Source organism: Zea mays, chromosome 2 (assembly GCF_902167145.1).
Source record: "Zea mays cultivar B73 chromosome 2, Zm-B73-REFERENCE-NAM-5.0, whole genome shotgun sequence".
NCBI classification, from domain to species: domain Eukaryota; kingdom Viridiplantae; phylum Streptophyta; class Magnoliopsida; order Poales; family Poaceae; genus Zea; species Zea mays.
Genome location: NC_050097.1, coordinates 241,068,625 through 241,089,497, shown reverse-complemented (window position 1 = coordinate 241,089,497; position 20,873 = coordinate 241,068,625). Strand labels below are relative to the sequence as shown.

General features: G+C 48.9%; 3 protein-coding genes across 3 annotated transcripts; all 3 read right to left on the bottom strand.

Annotated features, from left to right (window-relative positions):
- Nucleotides 1–6,950: 6,950 nt before the first annotated feature.
- LOC100277738 (uncharacterized) lies at nt 6,951–10,250 on the bottom strand. Its single transcript, NM_001361298.1, has 6 exons — nt 9,757–10,250; nt 9,517–9,644; nt 8,219–9,420; nt 7,567–7,911; nt 7,435–7,465; nt 6,951–7,316 (listed from the first exon to the last, which is right to left on the bottom strand). Exons 3-6 carry the CDS (start codon nt 8,277–8,279, stop codon nt 7,220–7,222), a joined length of 534 nt encoding a protein of 177 aa, NP_001348227.1. The 5' UTR covers nt 8,280–9,420; nt 9,517–9,644; nt 9,757–10,250; the 3' UTR covers nt 6,951–7,219.
- On the bottom strand, nt 9,953–11,909 carry LOC112163536 (pentatricopeptide repeat-containing protein). Its single transcript, NM_001398890.1, has one exon. The coding sequence runs from the start codon at nt 11,868–11,870 to the stop codon at nt 10,086–10,088; it is 1,785 nt and encodes a 594-aa protein (NP_001385819.1). The 5' UTR covers nt 11,871–11,909; the 3' UTR covers nt 9,953–10,085.
- A 746-nt stretch (nt 11,910–12,655) lies between these two features.
- LOC100136879 (uncharacterized) lies at nt 12,656–17,264 on the bottom strand. Its single transcript, NM_001114650.2, has 6 exons — nt 16,744–17,264; nt 15,641–15,804; nt 14,931–15,206; nt 13,940–14,784; nt 13,553–13,808; nt 12,656–13,294 (listed from the first exon to the last, which is right to left on the bottom strand). The coding sequence occupies exons 1-6, from the start codon at nt 17,015–17,017 to the stop codon at nt 12,911–12,913; spliced, it is 2,199 nt and encodes a 732-aa protein (NP_001108122.2). The 5' UTR covers nt 17,018–17,264; the 3' UTR covers nt 12,656–12,910.
- Between the last annotated feature and the right edge of the window lie 3,609 nt (nt 17,265–20,873).

Below are 20,873 nucleotides of genomic sequence, written 5' to 3'. Positions count from 1 at the left end.
TCCAGTTCCTAAAATTTTGTAATTTTATTCTTTAGCACTTAGCGTCTCTGTTTTGTCATGACAACAGTAATAAAATTAATCCCACACTTAATCCTATTTTAAACACATAAAACCTTTGAAAATCCATAACTTAAATTCTATAACTCTAAAAATTATGATTCCTGTTCCTAGAATTTTATTTTAATGTGTAGATTATTACTGTGTATTTTGTATATATGTTTGGTGTAATGTTAATTTCTCTATATGCACTGTGCTTGGTTGTATTGTGGCGAGTAGAAGAGCCCGTGACCGAGGATCCTGGTGAGCAGCAGGTTGAAGTAGCTGAGCAGGAGCTCATTGAAGGCAAGTTGTGCCCTTGATCACTTCTTTTACCCATTCATGTTCTTATTATTCATAATGATCCGCATAGGATAATTTTGCTGGGACCCAATAGGATACCCTAGATTTGACTATCTTTATACCTTGTCTCACCATTGGTTTTACTACTAAAGTTTTGGGTAGTTCATGCTATTGCTTTATGTGGATTTGGGTATAGAGATATTCATCACTCATTTTTATACTTGTTATTATCTGTTCATTATTTAATGTTCATGTTAAGATCATTATGTTAATGGGAACATGGAGAACCACCCGGGAAAACAGTGCTACCACAAGGGTTTAATGGGACGCCCTTGGCTGATTAACTAGGAAAGCTAGTGGAGGGCTACCTTACCCGAAAGGGGCAAGGGCAGTAGGGGAGTGGTTAGTGTAGGGAGGTCCTTGGGTTGATTTTGCTGCGATGGCGGTCAGACAAGAACCCTGCACTGGAGCTTCCTATAAACTATAGCGGGTAGTCTGAAGCTAGTGGAACTTTGTAAAGGCCTCGTAGTGGTACCCTACCTCGCTTCCTTGGTAGAGGTGTATGGAGTCTGATCAACTCCGTGGCAAATGGGTAACACGACTTGTGGGTAAAGATGCGCAACCTCTGCAGAGTGTAAAACTGGTATACTAGCCGTGCTCACGGTCATGAGCGGCTCGGACACTCACATGATTAACTTATGGAACTTAAACTTAACTTGTCATCTCATTGCATCTGGGATTATTTTACTATTACTTCTATTTATTATTACTATGGTTTGGTATTCACTTACACTTAGTAACTGCTAATAAAATTTTGACCAACTTATAAAAGCAATGCTCAGCTACAGCCTTTATTTCATTGATCAGCCTTACACATCACATGAACTCACACCTTTGTGAGTTTATGTCCACTGGTTCCCCACGACTTGTTGAGCTATGATCATGTGTGAGCTCACCCTTGCTGTCTCACACCCCCCACAGGAGAAGAACATGTGGTCGAAGAGGAGCCGCCTAACACCGAGGCTTTCGACTTGATCTAGGTGGCGTTTCTCAGTTGACATTGGCGCCGACGATCCTTAGTTCGTTTTATATTTATCTTTATTTCGTAATAAGTCTTCCGCTATGTAATAAATACTCTGATGTTTTGTGACATTTATCTCTATACACTCTGTTATTATATATGTTGTCTTCTTGGCGCATGTATGAGATGCACCTGGCTTTGTTCTTTAAAACTGGGTGTGACAGTCATCCACGTAGGCTTCCACACGCTTGCCCCAGTGATCGGCTAAGCATGTTTGAATGGCTCTCTGATAAGTCGCTCCAGCGTTTTTGAGGCCGAACGACATGGAGGTATGAACGCCGTTTTTTCCTCGTCTTCCTTCGCCAAGCTGATCTGATGGTATCCGGAATAGCATTCCAGGAAAGACAGCACAGAACATCCAGCGGTGGAGTCTACCACCTGATCTATCCTTGGGAGCCCGAAGGGATCCTTCGGACAATGTTTGTTGAGATCAGTGTAGTCGACGCACATGCGCCAATCCACTTTATTCTTTTTGAGTACAAGAATAGGGTTGGCTAACCACTCGGGATGTAATACCTCTCTGATAAACCCAGCCGCGACTAAGCGGGCCAACTCAGCGCGAATGGCCTCTCTCTTGTCGGGCGTGAAACGACGCAGTTTTTGCCGGATCGGCCTTGCCTAGGGGTAGACCTTCAGTTTGTGCTCGGCCAGTTCTCTCGGGACTCCCGGCATATCCGCAGGTTGCCATGCGAATACGTCTCGGATGTCTTGCAGAAACCGGACGAGCGCGCCTTCATATTTATCATCCAGGCTGGAGCTGATGATGGCAGTCTTGCGTTCATCAGTGAACCCCAGATTGATCCTTTTAGTTTCTTCAGTCGGCCGCATAGAGGTCGCGGCTTGAGCTTCGTTCGCCGGTGCCGTAAGGTCTTCCTCAGGCTTAGAGTTTGCCTGGATCGAAGAAGTCGCCGACGGTTTGGTGGTGAGGGCTGCTTGGATGGCCACTCGGAAACATTCTGCGGCGCCTTGGAGGTCAGCACGCACAGTTATGATTCCTTGTGGTCCCGGCATCTTCAATATCATGTACGTGTAATGCGGAATGGCCATGAATTTTGCTAATCCTGGCCGCCCGATGATGGCGTTGTACCCGCAGTCGAAATTCGCCACTTCGAACCTCAGGAACTCGGTTCTGTAGTTCTCCAGAGTTCCGAAGGTGACAGGCATGTAGATGTGGCCTAGCGGGTATTCCCCTTCGGTTGGCACGATGCCGAAGAAAGGAGTATCTGACTCGCGGAGTTCTTTGAGGTGAACTCCTAAGCCTCGGAGTTTCCGGGGGAAGGTGACGTTGATGCTGCTCCCCACGTCCACTAGCACCTTCTTCACCCTGCTCTCTCGGATCACCGGATCGACGAGGAGCGGGTATTTGCCTGGGTGGTCGAAGTTGAGCCATTGATCCGCCCGAGTGAAGGTGATCGGGTGCTCCGACCATCGGTACGGAGCTGGAGGACCGGTGGTTGCCACTAGTATCTAGCGATCGTTGAGCTTTTGCTGTCTTTTGTTCTCCTACGACCCGTGTCCGCCGAAGATGACATTGACCTCCCTGTCAACGCGCGAGAAAGCTCCTCCTCCCTCCTCCTGCTGCTGGGGTTGTCATGGTTCTTCTGGTCCTCCCCGTGGCGGAGGAGGAGGTAGAAGTTGGAAGGGTCGGCCGTGCCCGACGGAGTGCTTGAAGTCCCGGCAGTTCCGAAGAGTGTGGCGCATGTCCTTGTGGTACGGGCACTGGGCGTCGAGGATGTCGTCCAGCGTGCGCTCGCCTCCGCGAGGTCCTCCCCGGGCGCGAGAAGCAGGTGGTCCGGCGGCGTGCACTTCTTCGTGAGGTCTCTTCTCCTAGCGTTTGTCAGGTTGCTGGTCCGCGTCGCGTCGTGGTGCCGCCGGTGCGGGCTTTGCTCCCCCGATGAGGTCCAGGGCTCGCTCGTCGGCGGTGATGTAGAGGTCGGCTTCCCGGAACAGCTCCTCGGAGGTAGTTGGCGCCTTCTGCAATATGGCTCGGACGAAGGCCGAGTCATTGGATCCTCTGTAGAAGTCCTCGATCACGGCCGCCTCCGTGACTTCGGGGATACGATTTCTCATGGTCTGGAACCTTTTGAGGTATGACCGGAGAGTTTCGTCCCCCCGGCGTTTGATGGATTTGAGGTCCCATGGTTGTGCCGGTTTGTCGGAGAGGGATTGAAAGTTGGCGGTGAAACGTCGGCTGAAATCGCTCCAGTCGTCGATGCAATGCCGGGGTAGATGTCGTAGCTATTGCAGTGCGTCTTGCCCGAGGACAATGGGTAAGTACGCAGTCATTACGTCCTCGGACGCTCCAGCGGCTCGAGCGGCGGTGGTGTAGACGGCCAGCCAGCCTCCTAGGTCCTGCTTAGGTTCATACTTATCGACATTGGATACCTTGAAGTTATGGGGCTATTGAATGGCCCTAAGGCGTGGAGTAAGGGCGGACACTCCACATGTGTCCTCCTGTCGTCGGGGATGATGCCTGTCCCGAGGAGGGGAGTAGTTGTCGTGGTTCTTCGACCGTCCCCAGGTAGTTCCGCCAGTCGAGGCTGTCATTGATTCGGCTCTGGTGGCTTGACTCCGAGTTGGGATGCCATGATCCCTGTCGTACTCTTCTCGGCGGCGGATCTCGTTCTCATGCCATCGTTCACACGAAGCGTTGATGGAGCTCCGCGTGTCTCGGCGACTGTTGATGGCGTGTCGCAAGTCGTTCGGCGGATGAGCGAGAGGTAGAAGATGGTTGGCTGCTTGGGTGAACAGGCGTCGATAGCCCTCGGCATCGGGAGTCCGAGAGAGTCCGTCAGCTATCCGAGCTAGTACTCCTCCGACTTCACTCGGCGTGTTCATGGCTCGGGTGAAGTCGGGGTTCAGGTTGCGACCGAAGAGTGGATTTTCCTGGCGCTGCCTTGCGTCTTGCTCGACTTGTTCCTGAGCTCGTCGACGATCACGTCGTCGGAGTTCCTTCATTCTCTGAAGACGCGTTCTTCTGGAGTTTCTCCCATCTCCGAGACCTCGTCTCGCGAGACAGGCTGCTCCAGATCCCATTCTCCGGCTTGGTGATGTCGTCGGATGTTTCGGCGCCGGTTTCTTCGTCGACGGGACTCCCGCTGAGGTGGTTCTTCCCCAGGCGCGGTCGGCTCGTCGTCGGAGACAGGAGGTGACTCCACTCTCCCGATGAAAAGAACGTCGGGGTAGAATGGCGTGGCTGTCGTGGCGATCTTCCTTCGGAGAGCTAGAGGTTGCGCTTTTCCGATATCTTCGGTGTTTGTTGGAGGAGACTTCTTTCTTGGCGGATCTGCAATGCGGTGTAGAGTTCCCTCTTCGTCTGCTACGAACGAGATCGTTCCAAAGCAGAACGTGGATCCGGGACAGAAGGTGATCTTGTCGTGGAAGGTGATGGCCATTGAGCTAGCTTAGATCGTCGACACACCCCCTACCTGGCGCGTCAGCTGTTGGTGTTTTGGGTCCGACCACACACCTGGGGTTGCCCCTCGAGGTGTTTTTAGGAGTAGGACGGTGTCGCCGACTGTAGCAAAATGGTTCATGCCAGATGCACGAGGGACAATGGACGGTATTTGCAGGTTCGGGCCGCTTAGAGATGCGTAACACCCTACGTCCTGGTGAGGATGCTTTGTGCAATGGGTTACAAGTCAGTTCTCTGAAGTGAGAACGTAGAGGGTTGAGGTGGATGGCTGAGTAGTGAGATCGATCGTTCTGAAGGGGTGCCTCCCGGGCCTTATATATTCGACCGTGGGGCAATACATGTGGATATGATAACAACGTACACCTAAAGGATAGTGAACTGTTTGAGTCTATCTTCCTATGATTCTGCCGACCTATCCTCGCCTGGTTCCGCTGCATGGGGCTCCATCGCGGGAAAGTCGGATCTTCTGTTGTGGTTTCTCGCTCAACGCTGTGGGGCCATCCGGGCTTGCACCGATCCGGACTTACGTCGATCTGCTTTACTGATTGTCCCTCCCCAGGCCCATGAAGGAATGACCTTACGATTTATTGGGCCCTTGGGCCTTTCGTGAGGTCTTTTACCCTTCCAGCGGACCTGGGGGATATCTGTCCCCCACAATGTTAGATTTCTCAAAAGCATGCACTAGCCTTTTATAATCTTTTTGTGTACCCCCTACGATATGTTACATTTGCTCTCGCTGTTCATTTATGTAAGCTTTAAGGGATTGTAGCTCATTGGTATTACTTACATTGGGAATATCCGTAGTAGGTTGGGGCGAAGCCAGGTCTGTCGTCCGTAGTCGAACGATTTTGTTGTTCCTATCCACCTTGAAGTCGGCCAAGAATTTCGCCTTTGCCTCCTGGATCAGCTGCTCCTGGCACTCCTCGAACAGGAGCTGTTCTTTAGCCGGCAAGGTTTCACGTGTCGGCTTGATGATATTGCTGGTGGAAACTTCAGAGCTATCCTTTGAACCGACCATTGAGGGCAGATATGGATAGGTCTATATGAAATATCCCCAGCGGAGTCGCCAAAAAGTGTGTTGGCGTCGATTCGGGCGCCAATCACTGCGATGATAACCTGCGGTGGTGTCCTCTGTAGAGGCGCGGACGGTCCGCGACCTGGTGCAGGGCTCGGGTTCCTGCCTGACGGGCCGAATGGTCCGCGCGTGTGCAGGGGCGGCGAGGTTTGTTGGCGGCGCTTAGATCTCGCTCCCGGAAGGGACCCCGTGGGAGAGGAGAGATCCTAGGTGTTGTCTAGGCTCGGCAGGCCGACCTAGACACGTCTAATCGACGTAGAGTCGAAGAGAAGCGGAGAATTTGGGGATTGGAAGACTAAACTGGAACTAGACTAGAACTACTCCTAAATGTACAATATAAAATGCGAATTGTATTGATTGTAGGTTTGATTGATGATCCTTAATCGGCTGTATTCCTCTATATTTATAGAGGAGGGGGCTGTTCCAGTTATAAACCAATCTCTCGAGTTAATCCCGCAAATTTAGGTAACAACCGTAGCAAAAATCTCGGAACCCTAATTGGCTATGCGCGCGCGAACCGTCCGCACCAACAGTGCGAACCGTCCAGTCCCAGGGCCAGTTTTGGTGCTCAACAGCCTCCATCGCGCCGCCGGCCGGAGCATACATGTAACGTGCGTGCTGCGTGTACCGGCCTGCCGGCGGCGATGCATCTGGTTGCAACTTCCAATGGACATAGCTTTCGTTGCTCCAAACTCAACTGGGCCGCCCTCGTTCGTGCTTTTCTCCCGTCCCTGGTTTCCAAACTCAACTGACCATCGGACGGGAAGAATCCCGCATTCCCGCTGCTGTCTGGGCCTGGCCTTCTTAGCGCTGCTTCGTATTGGGCCACGGGCCAGTTTCGACTGCGAGCTGTTTGGGCTTCGTCATGTTGTTTCGTACTGGGATATGGGTCATGTTTCTCCGTGGCCTTTATGTGAGGAAGTCTGGCCACTATGCCTTTTCTTTTTTTTTCTTTTTTTTTTTCAAAAATACTACATTAACGGCTTAACGCCCTGAGCCCCGACACTGTCTTCGACGTACTTTTGTAAGTTGAAGAAGTTGCACGGATGAATAACAAAAAACACTTTTCCAAATCTTAACAAACTCCTGTGGAAGCCATTTTGTCTAAACACGACTAGTTATTACTAGTAGTATATCCGTTCTTCAAGGAATTCTACACGAAAAAGGTAGTAGCACCGTTCCTTACATACAGAACCACAAGAAGAAACTACCATCGCACTCATTTCGCGTCACGTCACGTCACGTGTAGCATTCTCCGGCGGCACCCAGTGCTCGATGAGGCGAAGCATATGAGGAAGATGGAGGATTTCTAAAGTCTCCGCCAGAGGGCGATCAGAGATGCAGCGACCATGGCTATCCACGCCCTTCTGTCCAGCATCGCCGACGAAGCTGCTGCCGCGGATGTCCTGCACCGCACAAACAGAATTTACCACTCGCACAAACCATGGATCACCACAAGCGAGGAGGCATACGCATCGCATGCAAGGGACAAAGATTTGCAGTGGGTCTGGTGGTTTCACTTACTCAGACGCCAAGAACTTGCACGATCCGAAACCTGCCAAGAAAACGAAGAGCATCACATCACAGCACTGGACAATGCTGCCGGTGACCAAAACCAGCAGTGAACGATGGATGGGGGATGGAAACGGTCCGTACTTGGGTCCCGCTTGACGAGGGCTCCAGCGCCGCCGAAGTTGCAGGCGACGTCGGAGTTGCCGTTCTGCTGGTAGAAGATGTTGAAGGCGTAGGAGGCGTGGGTGAGGAGCGTGTCCGGCTGGTAGCACCGCCCGCCCGGCTGCAGCTGGGAGCAGTCGGCGCCGCCGGGCCCGCACGCCCAGTCCAGCGCGCTCTGGAGGTCCTCCTGGGTGGCGCCCGGCCGGGCCACGCACCACGTCACGCCGTCGATGAACGTCGTGTTGCCCTCCGGCGGCGACAGCGTCGGGATCGGCGTCACCGACTCCGCCTTCTCCTGTGGCGCCAAGCGTCCGGCGGCCGCAGAGGCTGGACATGACGCAAGGACGGGTCACAGTTATGGTGAAAAAACAAAACTCAGAGAACAGAGACAGTGGCTACGTGATCAAATCAAACGGTCTGGATATTTACAGCTAAACAGAATTTTTATGGATACCACCACTGGCCATTGACCATATAAAAAAATTCTAATGATCAGATCACGCAGGTATAGTTTGCATGCATTGTCAAATACTGGGCATGAACACTCTCTGAATCCTTAGCACATGATCGAGAAATATGGTTTGAAAAGATATGCAAGCAGAGAGCAGGACTGTAATGCCAGTATATTACCAACCTATGAACCAACCAAGAACCAAAACGCCGCCGTGCATGATCACCAGCTCCTTCCTCTTCATGGCTGAACCACAAGTTACAAAACCGCAAGACTGTCCCTGCTTTTCACTCGGCCCTCTTTCCTCTCCCGTGTGTGTGTGTGTGTGTGTGAGTGAGTGCCTAGGGAATATAACGAGAGTATGAGTGAGGAGCAGATGTACCGACAGTAAAGCAGTCACTGTTCATGAGAAAGTGCAGGATTACACTAGAGCCACTAAGCAAGACGTGCACACAGAAAGCACCCCAGCCCCCAGGGTGCTCGCTGTGGTGCATACTTATGGCCATGGAAAGTGGCACCAAGGACCATTGTACAGAGGGAGGTGCATTCTGCGTCTGACAGAGGACGAGCCGTCTATTAGAACATCAGCCTATTTGGTCTCAGTTTGACTAACATGACTATAATTACCACCATTTACTACTAGCATTTGATGCTTTTCCTATTGAACAGGATGAAATTAGAGAGCTTTACCATGCTTAAAAAGCATGCATGCAGATGGTTCACTAAGGTGGTAGGACTGCAGTCTTGCAGCATGCCTGAAGCAAGGTAGGCTATAAAGGATTACACCAGCATCTCATTTCTTAGATTGTGCAAGCAGTACAGCGGCCTTTATGAATACACTATAATATTGAGGGGAATGACTTGAAGGCCAGGAAACCATGAGATTCTCATCCTGGTATGCATGCATGGGCATGATTTCTGAGGGGACAAAAAGGAAACATAGGCAGCAGATTCCATGAGATGTGAAGGACCCAAGTGCATGTTCTCATTCCTTTTCTTGTTTCATGGTAGCATAGGTTGGGGATTAGTGAGGACGAGCTTTCCTTGTGTATTAAGGGAAGAACCTTCACTTTCCAAAGACTGAAGCCTAATGAAGGGGTTTCCGTGAACCAGATCGCGAGGACCCAAGGAAAAACCTAAGAATTTCCCCCCCTGTGCTAGTGCTACACTGGGAAGGAAACTGAAATTCCGAAATTGAATGATGAACGATGATGACCTGTCGGTGGTACTAACAAAATCCAAAAATAATATGAAGGGCAGGGAAGTAGTTCAGTAAGGGAAGAACCTTTACAAAGATTGAAGCCTAATGAAGGTGGTTCTGTGTCTGTGAACAGGATTACAAGTTTTTTTTTTGCCTGAGTCACACCTGGAATTAAACTGGCATCCTGAAAACATCAGCGGCAATCCCAATGAGCTGAAACGGCTGAAATAAAGCAACATCCATTAAACAAGGTTAAAGGGGGTGTATATACTAAGCTCACCTTTGGTGCATGGTGTCATCAAGAAAGCAGTTATATTCTAGCCTTGCTCTCTGGAAGTTCTGGAAGGTTGTAAGGGACCCAGCAGTCTTGCATTGATGTTGTAGGAACGAAAGTTGTGAAAGCATGGCCTGATCATTTCATGCAGACCTACTATCAGGAGTCAGATCTGTATCAAGCAGGTGGATACATGCAAACGTTTAAATATATTTACTCATCAAAGCAAGGGAAAGTAGTGAGTACCTCTTTCCAACCAGGTCGAACTTAATATGATTGGAGCATATAGTTTCCACATTAATTTGTTGTTTGAGAGGAATAAAACACAGATGTTAACCTGGAGTATCTGTTCTCAACCTAATTCTTGCTGTACTGAAAACATCTTTCATTTGAAAAATTAAGAGTAGGATGCGATAATACAACCTATAAAGTATGAGGCTGTCTCAACATTGCGCCTCCATTGCAGCAGTCAACAGAAGTTAGATGCCGAGGCTGAATCCATATATATGACTTTCAAATCCTGAGCTTACCACAACTTTTCTGATCATAGGACAGCCAATCCATGCACTGATCAACTACCAATAATCGTTACATGAACATGATCCACCTTTGAAATGGTGGAACCTACTGCGGTCCCTCACAATGATCTCCCGATCATAAATCTTCGATATTAGCTTAATTGCAGTATGGCAATCGCCACACACCCTCAAATTCTTCACTATCCTGATAGGAGTGCCAGAAAGAGACTTCAACAAGGCAAATGCAATGGCCAACCTCTCGCTATGGTAGTTCAAGGCAGTCTCTTTCTCTTCCTCCTCTATATCTGCCAACACATTGCTTGTGCGTGGGATGTAACCTTCACGTTTCAACCTATCAGCTATCTCAGCAAGCATCTGGTATATCTGTTCACTCTCAGGATGAGACCTATCACCCATAACAAACTCATACACAGAGTTGCGGAGCTCCACAAGGCTGCGCCCAGGGTTCTTCCTCACTCTATCCTTGGCCATTCTTTTCCTAAGCACATGAACGTCGGCCCATCTCCCAACAGCAGCATAAAGGTTCGAGAGGAGAACGTAGCCTCCGCTATGCCCTGGATCAAGCTCAACCAGCCGTGCCCAAGCAGCCTCCCCAAGCTCCAACTTCTTGTGCATTGCACAAGCACCCAACAAGGTCCTCCACACGACAGCATTGGGCTCCAGTGGCATGGTGAGGATATAATCATATGCTTCCTCGACTTTGCCCGCTCTCCCCAACAGATCCACCATGCATCCCAAATGCTCAACCCTTGGTGCAATGCCGTACTCCTCTTTCATCCTGTTAAAATACGTAAACCCATCATCGACCAGTCCACAGTGGCTGCAAGCATACAGCACTCCTACCATAGTGATTTCAGTTGGCACAAGCTTCTCCCTCTCCATCACACCGAACAGCTCGAGTGCTACCTTCCCAAAACCATTCACCGCTAAGCCCACGATCAGTGACGTCCAGGAGACAACGGTCCGCCCTGTCCCCATTTCCTCAAACACCCTCCTCGCATCCTCTACGCCGCCACACTTGGCATACAAATCAATCAGCGCGTTACCAACATGTGAGTTCCCTACCAGCCCAACCTTCGTCAGATAAACATGCACCCTCCTCCCTAGAGCGAGTGCGCCAATCTCAGCAGACGCTGTCAGCACGCTCACCATAGTGAATCCATCCGGCGTGAAGTCCACGTCCAGCATCTCCCGGAAGACGGTGAGAACCTCGTTGGGGCGTCCGTTGGCCGCGAACCCATTGAGCATCGAGTTCCAGGACACGGGGTTGCGTTCGCGGACGGGGATTTCGTCGAACACCCTGTGCGCGCTCTCGAAGAGGCCACACGCGCCGTAGAGGTGGACCAGCGAGTTCTTGACGAAGACGAGCGCGGCGAGCCCGTTCTTGGCGGCCTCGGCGTGGATGCGCTCCCCGTCACGGAGCGACAGGAGGCGCGCGCACGCCTGGAGGAGCGGAGGGTAGGTGTGCGTGTCCGGCGGCGCGAGGCGGCGGGCGTGGAGCGCGAGTGCGAGGGACGGGCGCGGAGAGGACGCGGCGATGCGGAGCACGGTGTTGAGGGCGAAGGGGTCCGGGTCGGGCAGGACGCGGGTGAGGATGGCGACGGCGTAGCGGACGGGAGGGGCGCGGAGGGAGGCGAGGTGGAAGAGCAGGTGCTTGGCGAGGAGCGGGTGCGCGGGCGGCACGCCCGCGCGGAGGGCGCGCGCGTGCAGCTGCTTGGCGGTGGCATGGGAGGGCGCGGCGAGGTGGAGGCGGAGCAGCGCGACGCAGTGGCGCAGCGCCGGGTGCGTCGACGGCGTCCGGTCACCGGACGCGTCATGCATGAGGCGCGCACGTCTTCAGTGCGGTTTTGGCGAGGGTAAAGGCGCGATGAGCTCCTGCCGCGGACAACGTATAGATGGCCAAACGGGCCGGCACGGCCCGGCTAGCGAAGCGTGCCGTGCCCAGATGGGCCGGCGTGCCGCTGCCGCGGCCTAGGCACGGCCCGTGAGCCTGTTAGTCGTGCCGGGCCGGCCCGGTGGCACTATGGTCAATCTGAGTATATTGTAGAATTTAGCACGGCCTAGGCACGGCCCGTGAGCCTGTTAGTCGTGCCGGGCCGGCCCGGTGGCACTATGGCCAATCTGAGTATATTGTAGAATTTAGCAAAAAATGTGTAGTTGTGGGGGCTAGAACTCAGAACCTAGTGCATAAGAGGCTTAAACGCATCCATCTAACCAGTGCAGCTGCAGTTTTATTGTATTATATGTTGAATTCTTATACTAAATATATGTAAACTATTATTTTTAAAATAAAAAATGTAACCGTGTCATGCCCGTGCCAGCACTACGGGTCGAGATAGTGGCCCAGGCACGGCACTATAGCCGTGCCGTGCCAGGCACTGGCACTATACTAACCGGACCGGGTCGTGTCTGGACCGTGCTTTTTGCCTGGGCCGGCCCATCGTGTTAGTGCCAAATGGCCATCTATAGGACAACCCCCAATTGGTTCATTAATTTTTCAAATCAGACTATATTTATTTCGATTGACTTTAAGGTTTGGCTCTGGAACGACCGTCCGACAACACAGCAACACGGCTGACAGTCTGCAGTAAACACACGCGCATGGATGGATGGAAATGAAGACAACTTAGAACCCTCCAATATCCACAGCATCTACCTACCTACAGCAGTCCACATCCACACACGCTCAGCAGACACACAGATCGAGCATATGTACATTCTTCACATCAGATTCCTATCCTGAAACAAGTCCAGAGGGTTCAACGTGGAAGCATTGAAATCCATCAGAAATCCCACACGAATGTAATGACAAGTGAACAGAATTTCTTCAAGTCTTCCGCGGAAGTCAACGATGTGCACAGCTAAATAGACGGGACTCTGGAGGTGGCGCGCGACTGGGCGTCCTCGAAAGCGTCCAGATCTTCGAGCTTATCAGGCTTCAAGCACGGCGGTATGTACGCGGTGTAGATGGCCTCCATGTTCGGAGTCTCCTTCAGGTCGTGCCGCACCACCACCTCCAGGGGAGTCTTGGCGAACGCCGGGTAGAAGCGCATGTGGCAGACGTAGGCGAAGATTATGCTGGCTGGAAGCAGGGGCACGAGAACGGACGCGTAGGCGAACTTCTTCAGGGAGATGAAGCCGATCATGGTGGTCTGGTAAACCATCAGAGCCGCGATGATCCTCGTGTGCATGTGTGGCCACATTCGTCCGTAGCTCTCGTAGCTAGGAACGTAAACTCTCAGGATCTGCATCGAGAAAAAGGTGGAGAAATCGGTCACCAACTTCACCAAACAACCAATTAACAGAACAAGACCCTCTACAGAAGAAACAATTCCCCTAAAATAGCATAAAAACGTATACTATTAGCAAACTGGGTACCAAAGTGTGCAACACCGAAATGATGTACTAGTTGCACTGTTGTTCTACCCAGTCTGTTTTTAAAATATAATCGGAAGCTCTTATGCCTGGTTGTTTCACAAAAAAAAGAAAGACACCTGGCTCACCTGATTTCTTGCTATAAGCCATCCGAGGGCAAAGTATGCGACACCGAACGGAATAATCAAAGGCGCAATGACTGAGTAGCACAGAACAACTGTTGCGATGAGCATGTCATTTGGTATCCTGGTGTTATATCCCAGATCCACTGGAGCCCATGCCGCTCTCACTTCTTCCTCCGTCTTGCATAGGTACTTCCTTTTCAGGTGGAAAATGATGAGAGGAACCAGGCGAGAGAGCTCAAGGCCATAGCCAACCAAGAACCTGTCAATGAAAACAGCCAAAGAGTTAAATGTCGTGAAGTTGTCGTCAAACTCAAAGATGTTAAGATTGAGTGATTGACTGACGATTCGGTAGTAGGTAACTGAAAAAAATAAGTGAGACAGTGGAATTACTTCAGCGCGACAAACGTGAGGAAGAACGTTGCGCTTCCAGGCAGGCTCTTGGCAAGCATATTCACAATCTCAGCAGGGTGATTGATAATGGTCGTCAAAGATTTGAACAATGTGCTTCCAAGCGTATAGCAAAGGAAGACGTTGAAAACGATGAAATAGAAATATTTTCCCGATGCCGCCCTGACTGCATGGCCCTGCGAAGGGATCCCCTCTTGTTTCGAGAGAAACATAAGAAGAGTAGGTAGCAATGCGAGGAACACAATGAGTGCAATCTGGGGAAGGTAGGCCTCCAAGACCGTCTTGATTGCTGGTTGCTCCACCACTGGCTTCAGGAAGGGCAGCTTCGCCTCCAGGTTTTCCAGGGTTGTAACAGCAGCGATAGCAGTGAGAGGAACTATATAGAACACAACTATGAGAAAGACAATGCCATAAACCACACATTGTCTGATTTGCCTATCATATAGTTTCCTTGGAAGGTTGGACCATATTATCTGGCGTGGTTCAGGAGCTTCCATAACTGTCCATTTATCATACACTTGAGCATGGAGAGTCTGAGATGCGAAAGCTGCGGCAGACCTACTATTGAAGACGACAATGGCAGCCCGCTGCTGTTTCTCATGAAGGGTAGTCTTCTGTTCAGCCTCCAGTTTGGGCAGTAATTCCTTAATCTGCTCACTACAGTATTCAATGGTGTCAACCTTTGTACCAATAAGACCAAGGAATCCAGTCCTATGAGTAGGCCTTGTGCCCTCAGTATTACTTTCAGTTTTCGAGTTTGCATATACGACTTCGGCGCGAGCAATTTTCTGCTTGTGACCTTCGATCTCTTGGTATATCTTATCAGCCTGCAATGCAATGTGATCAGAATAGAATAGAGTTTCTGATTCTTTTGGGGCTATTTTTAGACATATCTTACAAGCAGACAGGAAAAACATAACAAAAGGACAAGGGAGAAGCGATCCCTCTCTCTATAAATCAAGAGTAGAAGTACCTTTGTGTGATCTGTCACAACCATTGATCTGTAGAAAGTATTTGGGTGAAGGGCTCGAAAATATGAGTCTACAGAGTCCTTTATAGTTTCATCTGGAGACGGTCTAGGGATATCTCTCACCAACACCGCAAACTCCTCTGGTTTAACATCTGGTGCTGATCTTGCAGTAGCTCTCAAATTCGACACGTGCTTGTAGGATTTCCATAGGACGAAATAGGTGACGAAGGAAACCCAATAGACTGACAACAGAAATGCCCACAGCCTCATACTTTTCTCCTGCAGGAGGTTGTAAAGACACGCAGAGTTCAGTTGTGTTGTGAATAACTGAATATACAGCATTCGGGGCACTGGACACCTAATGATAGGCATAACTAGATCGTAGGAAAACTTTAAACTGGTGGGCCTGATAAAAGAGTAAGTGGCAAGGAGGTTCTGTTGCAAGTTGCATTTTTCTTTCCTTGAAAACGAAGTAACAACCACAATTAGGACAATTATTAAAGTGATGCATTTCAGACTATGTGATTGTTAGCCTAGTAATTGTATGGAGATCATGCTGCGGATTGAATTGAACAAAATGTTTGCAGACGCGGTTCGGTGAAGTACCATCTCGAGAGGCTATAATACTAATGTTGTGTAATTGAACCATAAACTAAGACAAACCATTGGATAAATCATTAAACACTTGTAAAAACCATTATATGATTACTTACAGGAACATTGCCCATTCCGAGCCTTTCTATTGACGAGAAGTTCTGAGCCGATTGGGCTGATTTGTTGGTAGGGATAGGGATGGTACTTAGGGCACCACCCGTTGCAGCAACTGGGAGGAGGACCGGAAGCAGCACGATCCCAGAGTACACCAAGATGGACAGCACTGGAACATCAAGGACAAGATTAAAAAAAGATCAGATCTTGTTAACAATTAAAGAAAATCCGTCCATAAAGAACTACGAAATCCCAACCACCAAACCGAATCCTAAATGTATATTTTCAACAGCCTCTCACTCTGCTGCAAAATTGATCTTTTCCAGGACAATTCGCCCCAAAAAAAAAACGTGCAACCCATATTAGTTCATCCATCCTTCCTTTTTTTGTTGTTGTTGTGGCAAGAATAAGACAGCCATTTGTAGCTACTATGAGAGAAAGCAACAAAGCATGATTGGGGAAAAAACAGAGGAATGACTATAGGGGCACTATTGTATCACCAGAAATCACATGAGATCAAAGAACTAAAAAAAAATCTTCCGAATAGGTTTGTTTCTCGTGCGCAGCCGACAAAATTAAAAAGAAGATGACCAGATTTAGTTAATAGTTGAAGAAAAATCGTCCAAAAAATTGTACCAAACCCCAACAACCACACCGAATCCTAACGATATCTTTTCAACAGCCTCCGTCTCGGTGTATCCTGCAAAATCAATCTTTTCAAGGACAACGCGTAGAATAACTTACTTGCCCAAAACGTGCAACCCACATCAGTTCACGAGTCCTACCTTTCTTTTTTTTTTTGTTGTAGTACATACTATACGAGGGAAAGCAACAAAGCGCGATTGGGGGGAAAACAGAGGGAAATGACATAGGAACGCTATTCGAACACCACAAATCACATGAGAACAAAGAACTCGAAAAAAAGAAGAAATCTTGCGAATAAGTTTTATTCCTGGTGCGCAGCCGACAAAATTTCAACGAAACGCGGAAGCAAATGAGATGATGGTCGCTACCAACCACCATCCTTTCTTTTAGGAAAGCAAAAGGGAAAAAAAAAAGAGAAGCAAGGAAGGGGGTGAGCTCGAGCCCGAGCGGGTCGGGACGGTACCAGAGGAGAGGAAGACGAGGTAGACGGCGGCGTCGACCCCGCCGGCGGCGACGACGTCCGGCTCCGAGGCGGAGATGGCGTCGCGGAGCCAGCCCACGGGGCTGCGCGTGCCGCGGCCGCGGCCCGCCCACGGGTCGAGCCCGCGCAGGAGGAGGTTGGGGTAGTAGACCGGCGCGTTCCCCGGGCGGCGCGACAGCCACGTGAACAGCAGCACCAGCGCCACGAAGATGACGAACGACGTGAGCACGGACGTGATGAACGACGTGAGGTCCATCCCGGCGCCCGCCCCCGCGCGCGCGCGCGGTTCTGGTGCTGTTCGTTTTCCTTGAGGCAGGCGGGCGGGCGGGCAGGCACTCTGGGCTCTTGACAAGACCCGGAGGCTGGTGGTTACCGGCGGGGTTTAGTGGTGGCGGGAGCGGTTAGTGGTGGGAATCGGGGTTAAGAAGGGAGGCGGGAGGGGGAGGGGGAGGGGAAGCATTGGATGCTTGGTGGTGCCGTGGCGGTGACTGGTGACTGGTGAGCGAGCCGTTGTCCGTGGAGGGTTGCCGCCACTTGGGCACAGAGAGAAAGGAGACGCGACGGACCCAAAATGGCCATTTTGTCCCTGGAGATGTGTTGTTCATATCTTTTCTTTTTTGTTTGAGTTGTGCTTTGGTGGCTGTTGCCTTTGCTTAGGAGTACGTACTACTCAAAAGGGCACGGGGGTTCTGCCCTTCTTTTGACCTGCTGCCAGTTTCACTGATCCAGTGACTATTTTGCCCCTACCGCCATTGACCCCTTTTGTAAAAACAGCTCGGCAAACTCAGGCGTTCCATCTTTTACAGTACACATTTACTTACTTATTACCTATTATTAGTCAAAAACAAAAGACCATAATCTACTAGTTTTAGTTGTATTAGAATATTGTTACCGCGCACGCGGTCCAATATTGGCGTGAGAAAAGAAATGTGACGAGTTCGGGGGGGTCCGTCCGGGTGTGCAGGGGCACCGGCCCACGCCGGGGTGGCGTGCAGGGGCACTTTGACCACACCGACCGAGTGGCCGGCCGACACCGGAGGCCGGGGCCCCGCGTTCTCTGGCCGCGTGGGCCCGGACCTATCCCCTAGTCTCGCTCGCTCCAGGTGCAGGGTAAGCTTTCGCTGTCGCGGGACGCCACGTGGAGGGGCCGCTGCCCACGTGCCTGCCGACGAGGGCGAAGCGGTTTCTACGCTGCGTGGGGACTGGGGGTTGCCTGTGGCAGCGGCAGCGGGCAAGGGGGAGTGGAGGGAGAGCTCTCTCGGTCGGACGCGCCGTCGCCGCGTGGCGGGCCGCGTACCGGTACCGGACGAACGCTGCCGTCGCCGTCATCGCCGTTGGCTTCCTGGCCGCTGCCTCGACGTGCTCCACAGATTTCCGCTTGTCCAGAGACCTGTGCTCACGTCGTTTTCGTTTCATTGATTGATCGATTGATGGGGTTTCCCGGATCGCTTTGATATCGCACACAACGGGGGGAAAAGATCTTTCGCAACCCATGCGTCGTTATAGGCAGAGGATATATTTGTTTCATCTTTATAATCTTGGCTATATTATATAATCATCTAGCTTCAAATCGAACAAATATACAGATTATTAGGCTAGATTATACGATATGACGGTCGAATTATCATAATATCATAAACTGTTCATTACATGTTTATTTTAGCTTATATAGTATCCACTATCCAGGGCAAACTTCTTAAGAGGTGATTGGAAGCAAAGTATTATTTTTATAGTTTTGAGTTAAAACCATTGTATTGAACAATATCATAGTATTTTTTTTTCAAGAGGTGTTTAGCTACATTATAAAGTAACTCTATTTTGAATACCATAATTTGGAGATACCATGCTCCATTTCAACCCAAAGTTTTAGTCTATAGCTAGCCTTTCACATATATACTATTTCAACCCAAAGTTTAGTTTAGCTGTGAGCTATGAAAAAAATTGTTGTGAGCTTTCTTCCGTGCAAAAAACTGGTGTGAGAAAAAAAAACTGAAAGTTGTCTGGTTCAAACTGTTGTAAGTTGTCCACTTTAAACAAATTGTATATTGTTTATATTCACTCCATATCCCCTATTCATTATATCTAACTTCAAAAATGATTTCATTTTTTACAAATAAATAAAATTTTTCTTTCCATTTGTAATATTTTTATTAAAACATTGTTATTTTATTTATTATATCAATTAATTATTTTAATCATATTTTAGTTTTAATGTATTGTGTCTGTTTATTAATACAACGAAGTTTGATAAACAGGGAATGCATGCAGGGTCCAAGCTACTTTCAAATATGTACTACAGAAAAGCTGCTTTTTCATAATAGCTATGAAAAAGGCTAAACTTCTTTGGTTTAGCTTCTGCTTTTCTAAAGCAAAAGCAGGTTTAAAGAGCAGAACCAAATACACCCTAAATACTATGGTTTGAAATATTTTATCCCTAAACACATATTGTTAAGAGTGATTAAAACACAGTATTCTAAAATCATGGTAATTAAATCAGAGTTTTTTACAATGTAACCAAATACCTCTTGGCAAAAAAAAATACTATGAGATTCTCTATGTATACATAGGAAGATGTACACTCCAAAAAGTTACGTGCAAGTTGTAAAGGATTCTTGGAAGGGGACGTATCTGATGCAAACCAACCCCTCCGTGCAACTGTACAAACTTGTATTCTGGGCCACATGATGTTGATCCAAGGGACACATGAGCGTAGATAATTTTACACTTAATCACCCGCTGCTAATCACATTTTTTTTTCAAATCCCCCCTCCCACTCCCCCCGCACGCCCCATTGGATCAACATCATGTGCTTCAGATTAAAAGTCTGCACGGTTGCACGGAAGGGTGAGTTTGCACCAGATACGTATAGAATTCCAAGGCTTATCAAGTTTTTAATTAAATTAATTACATGAACCTTAGTGCTCTTGTTGACATTTAAGTTGGGATTAGGCCAATTATAAGGGGTATGTACAATCCTATTTAATATAAGATCTCTTGTGTTGTCTCTAAGTGGCTAAGTGAAAAAAAAATACAAGAAAAAGGCTCTTCAAGATCGTCTATACATGTTGTTAACTGTATTTATGATTCAGGGTATTAGTATTATGTCTTGGATTATATCTTAATTGTCTCTTGTATTTTGAAAACCGAATCAAAGTGTCGACTTACATGCCGAGTCTCGTACTGGTTTTTGGCTTAATATAAGAAGAAGAAAAACTTTATAAAACGGTATAAATAATATAATTTGAGCCACGAATTTGACTAGCGTGTAAAACAATGTAGAATTGTTCTCCAATTGACCAAATTACGTAAAGGTCGTTCCCAGCAGCACAAAATCATCAACAAAGATGGGAAGTTACTTGGTACATAATCTGGGAGACGAAACAACATAACATATACAATTTGCCACGACAAACCCAGTCATCACTCGCTGCCTAAGAATTATCTCTTCTCATGTGCGTGTTCATGGTTCCTAAGCTCTTCCGGCAAAATGCAGCAAGACCATCATATCTCACAAAAACAGCAAGACAAAAATTTCACCAGCTCAGGTTAGGCCCTGGAGAAGACAGCTTTTCTACGAGCATTTTCAGGATCTTGGTCCTGCTGTGAAGCTCCAGAGATCAACTCTTGCTGCGGTTTGCCCATTTCAGCAGCTTCCGGCTAGGCGGGGCGCCATCATCCTGCAAACATACGACACAGGAGAAGGTAGCTTCGGATTGCGCTAGAGATTTTATATGCTCACAACCTTTTTTCTCCAAAACAGTAGCGATTCCTCTAGCACCTGAAAAAGCACATATGTCTCCGCGGCTATTCAGGATTTCTTCGAAGGCCTCAGCTTCGTGACTGATCCATTCCATCGGACCTTCGGGATTGCCTCTTGAGAAATTCTATTCGCTAGAGAATGCGCCAACGTTGGCGAAACTAGATTTTATCTTCTTGACACACACTATGGATTTATCATAGCATCTTCTCTGGGATGCACGAAGCTCTTTAACATTTATTTCTAAATGATTGGCCCATTGATCACTAAGCTCTCGTTTTGTTTCTTCAAGAATACGCTCTTCCTTAGCTCTGGCTAGCTGTTTCTGAAGATCTTTAATTTCGTGTTTTTGGGC

Bases quoted from the DNA above. Each gene is read 5' to 3' on its own strand.
- LOC100136879 (NM_001114650.2), bottom strand. From the start codon at position 17,017: ATGGACCTCACGTCGTTCATCACGTCCGTGCTCACGTCGTTCGTCATC. The intron at 13,809-13,939 runs GTAATTCCACTG...TTTCATTGACAG, and splicing joins CTCACGTTTGTCGCGCTGAA to GTTCTTGGTTGGCTATGGCC. The intron at 13,295-13,552 runs GTGAGCCAGGTG...TTCTCGATGCAG, and splicing joins GGCTTATAGCAAGAAATCAG to ATCCTGAGAGTTTACGTTCC.
- LOC100277738 (NM_001361298.1), bottom strand. From the start codon at position 8,279: ATGAAGAGGAAGGAGCTGGTGATCATGCACGGCGGCGTTTTGGTTCTT. The intron at 7,912-8,218 runs GTTGGTAATATA...CGTCATGTCCAG, and splicing joins GGTTCTTGGTTGGTTCATAG to CCTCTGCGGCCGCCGGACGC. The intron at 7,466-7,566 runs GTACGGACCGTT...TTTTCTTGGCAG, and splicing joins CCTCGTCAAGCGGGACCCAA to GTTTCGGATCGTGCAAGTTC.
- LOC112163536 (NM_001398890.1), bottom strand. From the start codon at position 11,870: ATGCATGACGCGTCCGGTGACCGGACGCCGTCGACGCACCCGGCGCTG.